The sequence below is a fragment of the Corvus hawaiiensis genome, chromosome 1 (genome assembly GCF_020740725.1).
Source record: "Corvus hawaiiensis isolate bCorHaw1 chromosome 1, bCorHaw1.pri.cur, whole genome shotgun sequence".
NCBI classification, from domain to species: domain Eukaryota; kingdom Metazoa; phylum Chordata; class Aves; order Passeriformes; family Corvidae; genus Corvus; species Corvus hawaiiensis.
Genome location: NC_063213.1, coordinates 55,613,988 through 55,629,810, shown reverse-complemented (window position 1 = coordinate 55,629,810; position 15,823 = coordinate 55,613,988). Strand labels below are relative to the sequence as shown.

The window sequence follows — 15,823 nt, the reverse complement described above, 5'->3', positions numbered from 1 at the left end:
GGATTTTGATGATGAATCTTACTTGAAGAACAAATTTATAGAAAAAATTTTCATCATGGATTTAAAGTATTTATTTTGGTCCAGAAGAGCAAATACCAAGTTGGTTGATGCTTCTGTAAGCACTGCTCTTCCTTGAAGGCATATACCTTTCTGAAATAAGGAAATAAAGTTTGTTTGGTTGTGCACTGAAACGGTAAAGTTTTGTGAAAACTGGTTAAAGTTGCTTTCTAACTTTTAGAGGGGTTGAGGAAGTTGGGGTTTTTTTCTAGAAGAATTGACTTCTTAAGTCAGAATGTTTTCTGCAAATTCTGGGTAAGGCCCCTCTTTCCATACACTGATTTTGTTTCTGTGTGAACAGATATTCCACAGGATAGAGAATTAGCCCACCTCGTCTGAAGTGTATATTCATGTTTACAATTAGTGCCTGATGTCCCAATACAAAAGTTTTGAAACTAACCAGTCTGTGCAGTAAATTTCCATAATTTCTCTCCATTCTCATAAAATTCCTAGTATGCCTAATTACCAAGATACTTGGAAAGATTATTTTGAGTGCTTTTTCAGAGACTGCTACTGTCTGTGTTACTCTCTAAATTAGCTGCTGGGTTTTGTAACAAACTGCTTCCATATAGCCCAAGCATACTGCCATCATTTCATATCATCTTGAGTGATATTATTTGAAATGCTAGACTCCATGTATTAGTGTGTTTTCATCCTGGGCCAGTTTTATTTTATTTGTGTAAGGGAACAATAGATAAGGGGAGATAGAGAATTCATGGTAGGCATTTATTTCAGGTTAGTTTTTCTTTTTAGAAAAAAAATAGTCTTGACATAAAATCAAGGTTCACTCAGATTTTGAAACAAGCTGTTAAAATAGCAATATGTGTAGCCCCAGTAATGCATTCACTTACTTCAATTTCCACTGATATTAAGAATAAAAATATTTCAATATGTCTTAGAATTAATCCTGTCACGGGGACAGGATAACTCATATAACTCATGTAAATAAGAGCTGTACATACATGCATATGTATGTGAGCCTGGGCGAGACCATGAAGGATAGAAAAATCCATATCTTCTCTGTTCCCTCCTCAAATTACAGAAACATGCAAGTCTTCTAACTTCTGTTTAGTCTAGAATTAAATTCAAGAGAAGTTTCTTGAAGGAACTCCATTACAATCTCTTCAAAAACCAAATGGATCAACTAGCTTTTGGGAAAAGAGACTTCTCACAACTCATCACAGCGTACTGTAGATGTCAGGGTTTGAAGACTTTCAGTACCATCTTATGGTGAGCATAGTCTGATAGCTTTCATATAGGCAAGAGAGGTGTGTCCTAAATGCCTGATGATCAAATCTTTCTCATTGTGTACTTGCATGTAGAGGGATGTGTGGCTGAAGGCAGACCTCTATGTGTGATCGATGCATTACAGCTTTTATCTATGGGACACATCCGCCTGCAAAAAATCTCAAATGTTTGTGTTTTTTACCTTCATGCACCACACAGGTGGCGTTACTCAAGATCTGGCAATAAAGAAAATGTTGTTAAACCCGTATTGATCGATACTGATCCTGGTACTACTTCAGCCTTCAGTAGGGATTGTTGCTGTGAAGGTGCTGATGGTGACACTGTCATATACCATGCAAGTGTTTCTCAGTACAGTACTGAAAGAGGACAGGGATGAGTAGGTATCAGGTACTTTTTGTGATGTGTCCTGTTCTTGCAATTTGGTGGTTACAAACTCTTTAAGTCCTGTTCACTGCATAAATTTTTCACAAAAAATAACAAATTCACAAAGTGGTTTCTGTTGGTAGTGCCTTTAGATCATAGAGAAAAAATAAAATTGGGTGAGTTTTTCCCAGATGTTTCCCTAATTAAGAGAGTTAAAGGTATCTTTTCTTATTCTAGCACTACACTGAGGATGATGACCATCTGTGTGATTATGACATTTGATTTTTGGCAATGGTCTTTGCAGTGCAAAGACGACTTTTGTCTTGCATATGAGGAAAGGAGGAAGAAAGGAAAAGACATCTACCAGGGGAGATCCAGATGACCTCATCAATTATCTCTTTTGGAAGGAGAAGGAATTAGGCCTGAGAACAAATACAGTTCTTAAAAACTACATTGGGATCATTGAAGGTCATACCCATTTCCTACTTGATGCCGTATATATATTTGGGGTGTGGGTGGTAAACATTTTCAGAATAAATGCTGGGGTTTAGTTACTAAGGTATGCAATGTAGTATGTTCCCTTTCTTAATTAAGAGACTTATCAGAAATAATTGATACCTGCAGTAATCCTGAATATTACTATTTTTTTGGTCACCTGACTATGCCATCCAAGTTTACTCGCATAACTTGCACCATTCACAGACAGCTGACACGGTGTAAACTGTGATCTAATGCACGTTAGCCACAGTTCAAAGACATTTTTGGTCACCACAAGCACTTCTGCTCCATTTACTGTCAAATACAAGCACTACTGGTTAGAGCTTATCTTGCTCTGTGTGGACAAGTCTGGCTGGGTTTATGTTGCTATGTGCCAGACACCACCGCCAGCCCTGCATTCTTTGGCTCTGGTAAGCAGGGCACCTTTTGGGCAAGAAAATCTCCATTTGGACTGGCTGAATGACTATCTACAAGTGTACAAAAACCACTACTAACCTTTTGAGTCTGTTTCATCAAAGTAATAGTTACTCTGACTGCATGGAGCTCAGGAGTATTTGGATTGCCAGTGTAAGGAGTTCTGCATTGAAGCAGCACAGGAGTTGCTCAGCCTCAGAGCTGTCAAGCCATCCTATTAATTTTTGTACACCTTTTAAAATATGGTAACATGAATCTCCAGGTACAGTGCTGTATAATAAACATGAAAATTATCTTCAGACTGCCAAATTCTGAGGCTCAGAGACTTTACCACAAGGACAGCAATAACATTTTAAGTTTTCCAGAGCAGGAAATCAGTGATCTGTGTTTGAGTCCTGGAGTCATGGTGCATGACTTGTATTTGTTACAGCTAGTCAAATCACAGGAAGAGAATGTGTGCCAGGCGTGTGCAAGTTCTGGTGTTCTATCTTGCTGTGCCACCAGCTGGCTGGATTTCCTCTGTTTTGGAACTTCTGACAGTCTTCATAGCCCAAGGAGTATGTAGGTATTTTAGAAGGATCTAAGTTCTTTTAAAAAGCAGTATTTTGAGGCAGTTTTGATTTCTGCCAGCTAGTGGGCAGTGGACTTGAGTTACATACTAAATTTAGAGATGCAATGTTAGCCTACTACTTTCTCATTCCACTGCCTTGAAGGAATGTTGCCTGACAGCTGTTTGTTGGGGAAAATTCACACTAAGACACACAGTTTTTCTAAGACATATATCATTTACTGTCTAAGTAATACTGAAAACTCATCATTTACTATATAAATGCCCTGCATTTTAGAATCTGCTTTTACCATAGGCTGCAGGTTGTCACAGGGTTGCAGGATTCTTTCAGATGCTCCTTCATTTAAATTTTTGCATGGAAACACAAAGCCCTTGTGCAGAACTGAACACTAAAAGAAGATGGATGTTCACAGTGGAGTCCATGCAAAGACTAGAGGATAAGTGTGCATCAGCTCACAACTTGTTAAGCTCCCACAAGCCAAGCACTTGAGCCAGTAGAATCAGCTATTTCTCAAGTCTTACCTACAACAGGCAGCGCTGGCATTTCCTAGTGAGTCTCTGCTAATCCCAGTAAAGCTGGGAGAGTATGTCGCCTCTGGGTAGCCTGCTGCAGAGTTTGCTCATCACCAGTTTGCCTAGCTTCCTAAAGACCCACCTCCTTTCAATTTGTAGCATCCTGTGAGAAAATAAAACGCAAAGGCTTTGGAGTAGGCAGTGTCTTTGTATTTCCTACTTAGTGTGCTAATTATGACCTGAATCTGTATCCTTGACTGAAACCTTTTGAATTCCTTGTGTTAACATAGTGTTCTGTGCACAAGTCAAATTCTGACATTTCTTGGAATTTTGATTTGAACTTGGTATTATCTTCTTCATGTTCTACAGCGAATGACAGAAGTCATGTAAAGCAGATGACCTGTTCCCCAGAAGGCAGCATGGGGTGATGCAAAATGTGAAATGAATAATATATTGCAGGATTCTGTTCACTCTGTGGCCACAGACAAGTAGTTTAATGCAAGTGATGTTTTAATCTATTTTAATATCACTAATAGTCATATGAATATTTTTTTCATTTTAAATTCTCATTCATCAGGACATGCTGAGAGCAAAGCAACATTAGAACCATTGAAGAAAATCTTGACGCACACACAAAAAAAATGTCGCAATGTACTTGAATGTCTAACACCCGAAGAGTACATTTGCTAAACCAAAGCTTTCAGAGTACATTTTTTTCAATATCATTAATATGATGCACTCCTGTAAAAGCAATGATTAGTACTATACCATTATGTTTTTTCTTCACTCTTTTGAAAGAATTAAGTATAGCCCATCAAAGAAAAAAATCAAATGAAGAGATGGGCTTGAGTTATTTTTATAGTTCTTCAAATGGTTTCCTGGTTGTGGGAGAGTTTCAGCAGGAACAAAAGGTGTAGCTTGAAATGTGTAGCCTTTGTTATGGTGATGTGGGGAAGGTCTGTCTGCATTATCCTGGCTGGTTCTGCAGCTCCTTATTTCTGTTTGGGAGTGTTAGGCACATTTCAGAAATTTACAGTTAAGGCAGTTAAACAATGCAAGTAACACATTTTCCTTTTAGAAGTGGAAAATTACAGTTTGTGTTGATAATTTCATGCTATTAGCTGTGATAGCATATAGCAAAATGAAATGGCTACTATCAGAAGCTATTGCTTTGGTTAGGACAAGCTGAAGCCCTAGGTGCTACTGAAATGAGAAGTAGGGCTTTTAGATGGATGAATTCTGCTCACCAACACAGAATGAAGAATCTGAGATTTCCCTTCAAGAGCATGTAAGTTTTCATTGACTATGAAGTAAAAAATATTATTGCTGTTGTCAGCTAAGAAACCAAAATGTATTGCAGAGAACCTCAGGGAATTGCAATAACAACTCTTACCTTACAGGGCTTTGTTATTTGAAGTAATACAACTTCTTTTCTGTGCCTTGCTGCTCCTAGTAAAATAGTGAATTTCACATTCTAGCTAACTGGCACAGTGTCTAAACAACCTTCTGGTAGTTTCATGTGGAACAAAAGTCAGCAGAGTTAATTTTTTCAGGGGAAGTATGTTTCATGTAGTTTATTATGTATATTTCCTTAATGTACACATTGGTTCTTTTGAACGTGTAATTTGTTTTCCATATGACTGTAAGATGAAATCCCTTTCTTTTGAAGACAAAAGCAAGAGTCCCATTTATTTCTGAGTTCTGTAATGGGTTCTTGTCGTCCTGGTGTCTTGTTTACTTGAGCTGTGCTTTGCTTTGACAGCTCCTTTTTTCATTAATTGAAGCAAAAATGACTCTGCTCATTGACACTCATTATGTACAATTTGAAGCAAGATTTTCCTTTGTGTTCATTTTTAGCTGCCTGATGTTCCTCTTCAAACACTCTGGCTCCTGAGGCCAGTAGAATATTGCCTGCTCTTGAATTTTTCCCTGATAATTTAGTCCTTCATGTGTGTTCATTTTTCTTTTTGTATTCAGTACTTCTTCTTAAAGTCTTTGGAGAAATCAGTTTTAACTAAATTCATCTGTTTTATTCCTTTGCCAAAACTGGTAAATGTAATTGAGATTTTGCATTAATATATTCCTTTAAAATGCACATGTTGCCGAGCCAGATCTGTTTTGTTTTACATAAGCAGGGCATGAGTTTACTGGTTAATGATCCTGTTTCTGCCTCCTCTTCGCATGCTTCAGAGATTTCCTTGCCACTGCTGATGGACCTGCCAAGATGTATTTTTTTTAATGTAGAAATTACGATTGTGTATTACCTTAGAGATGTTTCGGGGTTAATGACTGCAAAATGGAAGGTATACGGACTGTTAGTATTTTGTCCCCACAGAAATTAATTTCACTGGAATCTCTGTGTGATTTTGAGAGTTAGTGTTTCTGCTTCGGTAGCCCTGATGGTGTGTGAAGGTGGTGTTACTTTCTCCTGGAAAGAGCCAGAAGAGTTAGTAGCCAAAATTTCCCTTTAGGTACTACACGTAGCCAGTGACAGTAAAACAGAAACAGAAGTTACTACAAGTGTAGTGTAACAGAACATTTTCTGTATGTGTATATGAGATCTAGACGTACAGAATGACGATTTCAGTTGTTGTTTTGTTTAGCTATAATGCTTACATGCCTGAAAACTCCAATGAGATGGACTGTGTTCTTCCCTTCTCTTATATAAGGAAAGAAGAAGCAAAACCAGCTGTTAGCGTTTTTTGTAGAAGACTACTGAGATTCTTAGTCATATATTCTTAGTAGGTATGAAGTATATAAAGTAAATGCTTACTGTTTATTTCATTGGAGAACAAGTAACTGTTTACAGAGGCAGCAGTAACTCACCAAAAAAGTGCCTTGCTTTACAGTGACTTTTAAAGTATAGATGTGTTGTCCATGTTGGTGACTTACCTTCTTTTTAGTAGTTCTTTTAACATCAGAAAATTTTACTAAACTATTTTATGCTTTCTATGTGTTTTGGCTTTCTTTGCTTTTTAAAACTTCAGTGTTTTTAAAAAAGAAGAATGTAGGTTTTTCATTATCTTTAAAGGTTCCTTTTAACCCAAACCATTCTGTGATTCTGTGTGCTGCCTCTGTGTACCTGTGCACCTAGACTCAATATCTGCCATGCACTGCTTTTTAATTGAGAGACTCACATAAGCCTAAACAGCTGGGAAGTTGAATTAAGGTAGGAAGCTGAGGTTTGAATTGTTCTTCAAACATCCAAGTTCTTACCTCTTGTTTTGAAAAGTCCTTTTGTCAGAAAATGACACTAACAGATTACATTAGCACTATGGGGAATATACTTCTGATAATACTACTATGTTTCTTCATCTCAGGAACTGGAAGCTCATGAAGAAAAACTTCAAATAGTTTTGTCAAAATTTTGGTGGTGTTACTGTATAAACATGACAAAGACTGCACCAGTCCCCCCGCCCTTTCCTTTTCCATGTATTTATTTAGTCCCAAGCCTTATAAATCCAGATGTGGTCCTGAGGGAAATGTTTGCTTTATAACATTTTTGCACAGTCATCTGCACAGCCAGCAGGCTGTTTGTTATCCATATGCGCTGTACTCCAGCTTCCAGAGGGAGCCTTGCAGAAGCGAGGTGGTACCATTCACCTTAGGGTTGGGGAGAGATGAGCACAGACATACGTGCAAAAGACTGAGAAGGCAATTTGGGGTTCAATATTGCAAGCTTTTTCTTTTCGATATTATTGGGGTTTTTTGTTTTGTTTGTTTGTGAGATACTGATTGCAGCTTACAATTTCTTTTAATTCTGTTTTGTCAGCAAATTGTTTGCATCTCATGCTTTACCAGCCCAAGAAACACCCACATTTACTGTTCAAAACTAGCTCAAAGCAGCTCCTTATTCAGGGTGAAAATTGAGTAAACTCTGGCTTCAGACTCTGAACTTCTCTGACACTCAGTTTCTTTTTCCTACTGTTGTCTTTCTGAGTGGGTGTTACTTTTCTATCGTTAATTTGTCTATAAAGAACAAACCAATGAATTTTCAAATTCAACATGGAATATCACTGGAGAATTACTTCATCCAGATGACGTTACTAACGACTAATCAAGATCCTGTTGGTCGTATTCTGGGGCTTTTTTTCTGTTTGGAAAAGATTCCTTGTTAAATCTGAAATAAATTTGGAGAGTTCTTCCTATGGAAAAGAGGTCTCACTTGGAAAAGGATGAAACCATCAAAATGCAGAGCCAGTAATGCTTGAGAACTAAGTTATTAGTGCTTAAGACACTGTTTTCTCTCTTAATGTACTGAAATACTACTGTGGAGTTTTATTTTGTCTGGTAGAATTCATCAGTTCTGGGGTTATAGCTAAAGACAAAGATAACCTTTTTTGTACGCAGAATGCTGTGTTTGCACAGTATCTTAATTAATCTTTGAATAGTCTCTGCATAATAAGAGGGTAACTGGAATTTCTTAAATGCTATAAAATTAAGACAGGGGAATATGCTACAGATGAAGAAGATGAAGACATGGAACCTGTCCTTCCAGGAGGTGACATGGCTATTGAAGTGTTCGATCTCCCTGAAAATGATGACATGTTCTCCCCCAGTGATGTGGACACCAGCAAACTTGCTCACAAATTCAAAGAAGTAAGTAATATATCAGAAAATACTCTTGAAATACCTCACTGAACCAGATTTTTAGTTATCTCAGTGCTTAGTGCTTGGGTTTTTTCTCTTGAAAACTGGAGTGGTTTTTTGCTGTTTGTATGCTTAGTACTTTGAAATGACTCAAAAATTTCTTCTTGAAAGAAGCAGAACTGTTCTTTGGAGATGTTTTGGCATCAGCTTCCAGGTGACTGTTGTATTGATGGAGGGTAATTTGTAAATTAGCTTTTCAGTATAGAAGTTATTCTGCCTCAGCACTTAGTTTGACCAGGTAGACAAAGTGGAAGTTAATTCATCACTAGCAGATTGCTGGGGTTTGGGGTGGGGATTTTTTTGGTTTGGGTTGGTTGGTTGGTATTGTGTTTTTGTAAGATTCCAGTAAAAGGTGATTGGGGAAACCGAACAGCAAATGTTAAAATTCAGTGGAGACATGTGAAACTCATCCTATACCATAACACAGCAACTCATCAGTGTACAGCCTATGTCATATGTTTGGTCATGTGTTCAGAAAGATGCTGTAATGGGGAAGCAGCCATACTTCAAGAGGGTATTCTACCAAAGTCTATGGTTACAGAGTATAGCACCCACCTGTACTAACTGTGGTGTTCATTGTGGTCATTGAATTCATATAATTTCACATAGCAAAGTACTGAGGGACATTTCTTCTGTATTTTAGGCTGTGCTTTTGATGTGGCTTCTTTTTGAGCTTTCCTGAATTCTGATACAAATAATAGTATGAAACAATGGATGTACCTAAGCTTACAGTAATGGGCTGAGTGATGGCAGTAAAGAACTTTTTTTTTTTTTTAAAATACAGGAAGATGGAAGGGTTGAAAGTAGCCAGAACCTCACAGGAGATTTGAGCAGCAGAACCTGGGACCAGATAGGAGTTAAAATACCAGGACTCCCTTTTTATCCTTCTCCACTTATCCTCTTGCCTTCCCTCCACTCAAAGCAGATGTTTTATCTTGTATAAATATATTGTTACTACTATCGAGTGAGAGTAATATATGGAAAGTAATCAGTCAATGAGCAAACAGTCTTTCCCTTTTCTGCTAATACCCTTCACAGCCATTGGGTGCCTACCGTTATTCATCATTGTTTCCTGAAAGTTTTTTACTTTACTTAAATTATAATTTTCTCACCCCATATTTTGAGTTTCAGGCTCTTACATGAATTAGCAGAACATTTTACTTCATATTCTGATACTTTTCATCATACATAGAAATACAGTCTCAAAGTGGTGGGAAGATGCTACCATTCACCATGTGCCAGCAAGTGTTCCAAGGCTATGCAAACCAAAGATGCAGTGATGGGCAAGGAACTCACCTGTGAATAAATTAACTTTAAAACTGTGCTTGAATACAGTTTCCATAAACTCAGACTATTGCCATACTTGAGCTTGTCCAGACTGATTTGAAGTTATTTGCAGACCTGTCTTCTGTAATGGCCTTAAAATGCTGTTTTAGAGACCAGATAAGGTACCTTGGGATCCTTGAGTGTAATTGTAGATGAGAGCCTGAGAAGAAAACATAAAATGCCTAAGAGTGGACTCTTTCAGCAGCCCATGCAGTTCCTGCTGTTATGAGCACACCACTTTTGTTTTGCTGATTGTATTTAAGAGTACACAGCTGCATTTTGTTGGCTGATGCAGAGTGAGTACATGTATTTTTCTTGGTATTTGCCCTGAATTCTTTCAACACTAGACGACTTGTTCATGATCACACTGCACAAGCCCACACAGTGTTTTCTGGAATTGTAGTTAAAGAATAACTGTTCTTTCTTGTTCTTACTCCAGAGATTAATGAAAGTATTAGGCAAATGGGTAGGACATAATCTTTAAGCATAATAGTTTGACCTAATTAGTTGAATTCAGTCTTTGCAACAAAAAATGTGTTCCCATACTGTGAGAGCACTCTTATTTGAAATGCCTTGCTTTTGCAATGAAAGTCAGAAGAGGGATGGGCATTCCTGGGTGAATCACTCTACTTCTGAAAGTCTTGTTTTCCTGGCTGTAAAGCAGGAAAAATAGGACTGCTTTTTCTTAACTGCATTGAGAGAAATAGCTAGAAACTTTATTTTAGCTGTGATGATTGAAGAGAGACAAGATCTGTAGGAAAAAGGGACATTTATGTAAGAATTCATTATTTCCTGTTTTAATGAAATATATGGAAAATGCATGATTTTTATATGCAAAAAATATATAATGATTACGTAAAAATTGTCATGGAGATTATTAGATTCTAATGTGTACTTTCTTTCCCAGTACACCCCTGATATTTTAACATTTGACAGACTTTCATCCATTCTACCTTTTGCAGTCTTGATGAATTCAATCCATTTTCTCTCTAAAACTTACCTTTTATAACAAGTTTTATTAGTTTGAAGAAAATTAATTAGCTTCTCACGACATATTTGAATAGGAAATGTGCCCAAATTTACTCAAAATGTCTTTGTTGAAGTGAAGCCATCACAATTTTATATTGACTTAAAACAAAAAAAAAAATAGAATAGTATCTGCCAAGAATTTGTCTGGCATTATACAGGACATGGAATAAAGATTTCTGATCCCCTGTTAGTAAACTTGCTTAAAAAAATTTTAGCTGTAGAGTCCAGATTTTCTTGCCAAATCGTTGACCTTGCCTGTTATTTAGTCTAACCTATGAATGTGTTAGTATTTCTCATCTATTCTACAAGCATAATTAGTTATTTTTGTTAAAAAAGTACCTATCCAGCTACACATTTTTCTGTTAAGCAGAAAAGTGTCTTTTTTCTTCTGCCTCAGTGGGATCTGCTGTACCACGTACTCATTCAATGATCTGGCTGGGTGCTCAGTGTTCATTTTTTTAACTTAATAACAGAGAGCGTGGAAATAGCTGTTAAAACCATCTGTACCTGAGCAGATTGTCATTTATGCAACAATTTGGAGTTTATGTGTATGTAATAATAAGCTCTTTAAGTGCTCCTTATGGATTTGTGGGATTTTAGAAGAGATGGGAGTGGACTGTCAGCAGGTAGCCTAAGGCTTTGAGTCTTGGCTTTTCGATTTCATTATGAAGTCTGCAAAGGGGAAAATCTAGCTCAAGCATTATTCCCCTGATTTTATCTCATCCCAGAGCAGTGCAGTAGAACTAAGCAAAGGGCTGGGCATTTTATAAACACCATGATGTTTTGAGATGGTTCTTTCATAATTTTTCACTATTAACAGGAATGCAATGATGAAAGAAAACAATTCTCAATCTCTGAAAATTGCAGATCAGAGGTTGGAATGACTGGGCTCAAAAATTGCAAGTAACTTCTTGCAAATGCTAATTAAAATATCTCCTTTGTTTCCTGTAATATGTATAACTATAAAAAGGTGTATGTCCTTGTCAGCTTCCTGGCCTACTGGGTGCAGCAGCTTCACTGGCAACTTCCTGCCATTAACACCAGCTCCCGGGTTGCCAAGTGCCCTGTTCCCAGCTGCACAGGCACCTCTCCATCCTGGGCCAGTAGCCCTGCTCCCCTGTGGCACTTCCTCAGGAGCCCTGTGATTACCTGTGTTTCTGCAAGCTGCTGTAGTCAGTGCCTGGTTTCACTTGAAATGAAATCTTACCTCTGCTCTCACAGAGCACATGAAGTTGTCACACTTTTCAGTGCAAAGTCAAAAAGTGAGCATAAGTAACAGATGATCGTGGGCACTAGAAGTTTTTACAGTCTCCTCTGGAGACTGTGACCAAGAAATGAGTGTTGGAAAGAAGATTCCTAAATGGAACTGGTGAATTGGTGTCTCCTTTATTGTGTCCAGCATAAATTGAGGAATTCTCGACCTTAAAGGACTAGGTTTATTCATTATATTAATTAAGGCTGATTTGCAAACCAAACTGTATATGAGGGTGTGCATTTCCTGCGCCACAAGAAGGGCATTCAAGAGACTTCATGAAAAGGGAATTTCTAAATTAGCTTTGCATTTTTCAGAGATACTTGTACTGGTCAGCTCAGTGATAGCTCCTGTTACTTTGAAAATTATTCCTCCCTTCCAGAAGAACTTCTCCTTTGATTAATTTGCACATTTTCTTACTAACAGCTGGGTCTTCAAGAATGTAGCCATTGCTTCACCAGAGATGTTAGTTTCTGGTTGAGTACAACGACCTCACATACTCTATTAGCTCAACATAAGCTATTCCCAAAAGCTCATGTTAAGTCTTGTAGGAGAAGTAACCTGCATGTAAACATGCTTTTCCGTAACTATTCCTTCTATTAATAAATAATGGACAATGGCCTTGTCTCCACTGCAGTGCTAGCTCAGGCTGTAATTCAGTTTTTGCCCTTGCTTTCAGCTCCAAACCCTATGTCCATGAGTCACTGATTCAGTGTAAGGTTTTGGGGCCTGTCAGAAGTTTGTCTGTGCTGCCTGCTCTAAATAGCACAGCAGCAGGGATGGGGGTGCAGGCCGGTGTTAGGCACATGTGCATGATCATTTCCATTTGGACTGGGGTTATGCTGTTGAAGTTGTGGTTCGGTTTGTACCTCAGAGCATTCCTGGAGCCTATGAACAGCAGACGTTTGTGGTAAAACTAACGGTGTTTCAGGATGTTGCCTAATAAATACACTCAAAGTAGTGACTGTTCACAGGATCAGACTAATATAGGTTAGTACAGAAGAAATCCCACAGCAAGTGTTCAGGTGGATGCCAGGTCCTCCACACCAACCCTTTCCCTGATCCCCTGTTGTTGTGGCTGCTTGGTGATGTAACTACAACCTTTAGCACAGTGCCTGGGCTGTTAATCCGCTTGCAATTGCTTTGTGTGCTTCAATGCTGTTGCTGTTATTTACAGTTTCCCTGTGTAACTGCTCTCGATTGAGATTAGCTGGTTTGAGCAGAGTAACTCCAGCTGATGGTGAAGGATAGCATCTGCTTACCTTTCTTCTTGCATGAAATAAATGTGTGGAGTCTTCCCTCAAGGTTTTCCTGACTTCTTGAGTTGTTAAATCGCTTATTTCCATATTTGCTTTTTTGTAACGTGCCTGCTTTAATCAGTGCAGTGGGACTTTCAGCACTGGGATGTATTTCACATTCACATCAGAGGAGAGCAAAGCCCAGCAGGATAACATCTATTTTTTTTAAACATAAGACATTTGGTTTTGCTAAACAGATTGGATGTTCTGATTTGAAATTATGAGTGGTTAGACGGCATCCTATCTTTAATTAGGTTGCACAGACTGAGTCATTTTGCAAGCTAGACATTTTAATTTACAATCTACTGCACTGCAGCACTCTTCAGGGCCTTCTGCTATGTAATAAGGTATTCAACTTGCAGCACAGGCTTTAAAAATACCGGAGTACTCTCTGTGACTTCACTTGTTTATTTTATATTTTCAATTCTAGTTACAAATCAAACACGCAGTTACAGAAGCTGAAATTCAGAAGCTGAAGACAAAGGTAAGAATCAATATATGGTTAATATATGATTTTTTTTCTTCATGCAAAATCAGATCTGAAAACATGTATCTTTATGTGGATGGAGAAGTCAACATCCTTATTAAAGGCTGATTAAGAAGCACTGTGGATCAGATAAACCTTGTCTTGGTGTATATTCTTTATTCCAAGTTTCAAGTAAAAATCTTAAGTGCTGCTATGAAAAGGAACTGCCAACTTTTGTAGCTTCAATTAAACATATGTTTTAAGGAGTGCCATAATGACTAAGTGGCAGATTCCTAGTTTTAAAATTCTGATGCATTTTTTCAGGTTTTAAAATTATATTTGGATTGAATATTCAAGTTGAAGTTAGTAGATTTTTTATTTACCAGAGATGTTAAAGTATTTCTACTATCGCTACTTTCCTTTATCGACATTTTTAAAAAACCTGGTTTGTTTAAAGGTATTTAATAGAAATTATTTTTATATACAGAAGAAAAAGTGTTGTTTCATGTTGATGCAGTTCTCTTTAAAAGATAGTCTAGGAAGGAAAAGTATGACCAGTTTAAAAGAAAACATTATTTCACAATCAGCTGCTAGTTAATAAATTAAATTTTCCATAGCAATAAAAATGAATTGGGTTTTTTTGTACTAGGGTAACCTTTATGGGAACCCAACTGATTATTCAGTTGTTCAGCAGTATTACGTTTTATAATGACATCCTTCTCTTTGAGTCTGAGTGCATTATAAAGGAAAAAAAAATAAGAAAAAGAGAAAATTGTACTTCAGAAAAAGATTTTAGATTATTATTTCTTTCCAGCAGCATTTGCACTCACTGTGTATTTTGCATAGTGTTTATCAAATCAGCGTAAATTACTGTTAAAAAGAAATTCAAAGTGCAACTATTTTCTGTAAGGACAATTTCTGTTGTCCTGTCTCAGTCAGAAAATTCAAAAATCTTTTCTTCCTCTGCTTTCCAGTTCCAATCTAGCAATTGGAGCCACACAGTCGATCCCTTGGGATTGTGCCGAGGCCCATTGACTTGATGGCATCAGTGTGTGGGTGTAAACATCCATCTATGCAAATCCATTTGCAAAATTAGGGTTAATGTGCCTTTTAGTGTTGGACCTTTTTACCTTGTCTTTTCAATAGAGCTGAAGAAAATGTGGCTAGTTTAGGTATGTTACTAATACAACTGCAAACAAGTTAATTTTTTTGGAGTGTATCAGCCATGATGCTAGCAGAACTGCCTAGAGCAAATTAAAAAGTCTTGATAAATAAACAGAGATGTTAAGGCTTTTTTTGTTCACTGAATTCTAGGAGCTAAATTACACAAGATGCTGTATAACCCTACCCTTATTCAGCACCAAACACTGAAACCTGCAGATAGCTTCAGTTAGGAAATGACAACAGCCCTAACACAAAAAAAAAAAAAAAAAAAATCAGGAAATCAAATTCCCCCTTCCCAAAATAAGAAATGTCATCATTTTCTGAAAGTGTGAAGTGTGTGAATGCTTTGTAGAACCTGAGTCACATGCATAAAGCAAAATGCATCCCGTGTGCTGGCTGATTAACCTGGCAGTTTGCCTGAGTACCCCACTATTGACATTTTTAAATGTCAGTCAGTCAGATAGGTTACTATAACCCAGAGAAGCATAGAAGCTGCACTGGAACACTGAGCAAAAACTCTGCTTGGTTTTATGAGGAAGAATAATACATGTGTCAGCCTGTTTTCTTTGTCCTGTAACACTCTGCCCACTGCTAGCATGTTGCTATAGTAGTTACTAATTCACTGATTCTCCCTATTCACGTTGTTTGAATTAATCCTAAACTATTAGGCTGCACTTTGCAGCTTTTTATGGACTGCATCTCCACTGCTTTGTTCAGCTGCAGGCTGCTGAGAATGAGAAGGTGAGGTGGGAATTGGAGAAGACCCAACTCCAGCAGAACATTGAGGAGAATAAGGAAAGGATGATGAAATTAGAGAGTTATTGGATTGAGGCACAAACCCTGTGTCACACAGTGAATGAGCACCTCAAGGAGACGCAAAGCCAGTATCAGGCTCTGGAGAAGAAATATAACAAGGCAAAGAAATTAATCAAGGATTTTCAGCAAAAGTAAGCAGCTACACCAAGCTCAGCAAATGA

The 15,823-nt window shown here is 37.6% G+C and overlaps 1 protein-coding gene across 6 annotated transcripts in view; it reads left to right on the top strand.

Annotated features, from left to right (window-relative positions):
* Positions 1–15,823, top strand: part of PPP1R9A (protein phosphatase 1 regulatory subunit 9A) — a 135,991-nt gene that overhangs the window by 93,042 nt on the left and 27,126 nt on the right. For 5 of the 6 annotated variants that reach the window (XM_048305213.1, XM_048305221.1, XM_048305208.1 and 2 more), the window contains exons 7-9: positions 8,105–8,260; positions 13,647–13,700; positions 15,564–15,793. In XM_048305213.1, the coding sequence (XP_048161170.1) occupies positions 8,105–8,260; positions 13,647–13,700; positions 15,564–15,793 (440 nt within the window). The remainder of the gene's footprint in view (positions 1–8,104; positions 8,261–13,646; positions 13,701–15,563; positions 15,794–15,823) is intronic. The other variant, XM_048305227.1, reaches the window with a different exon arrangement.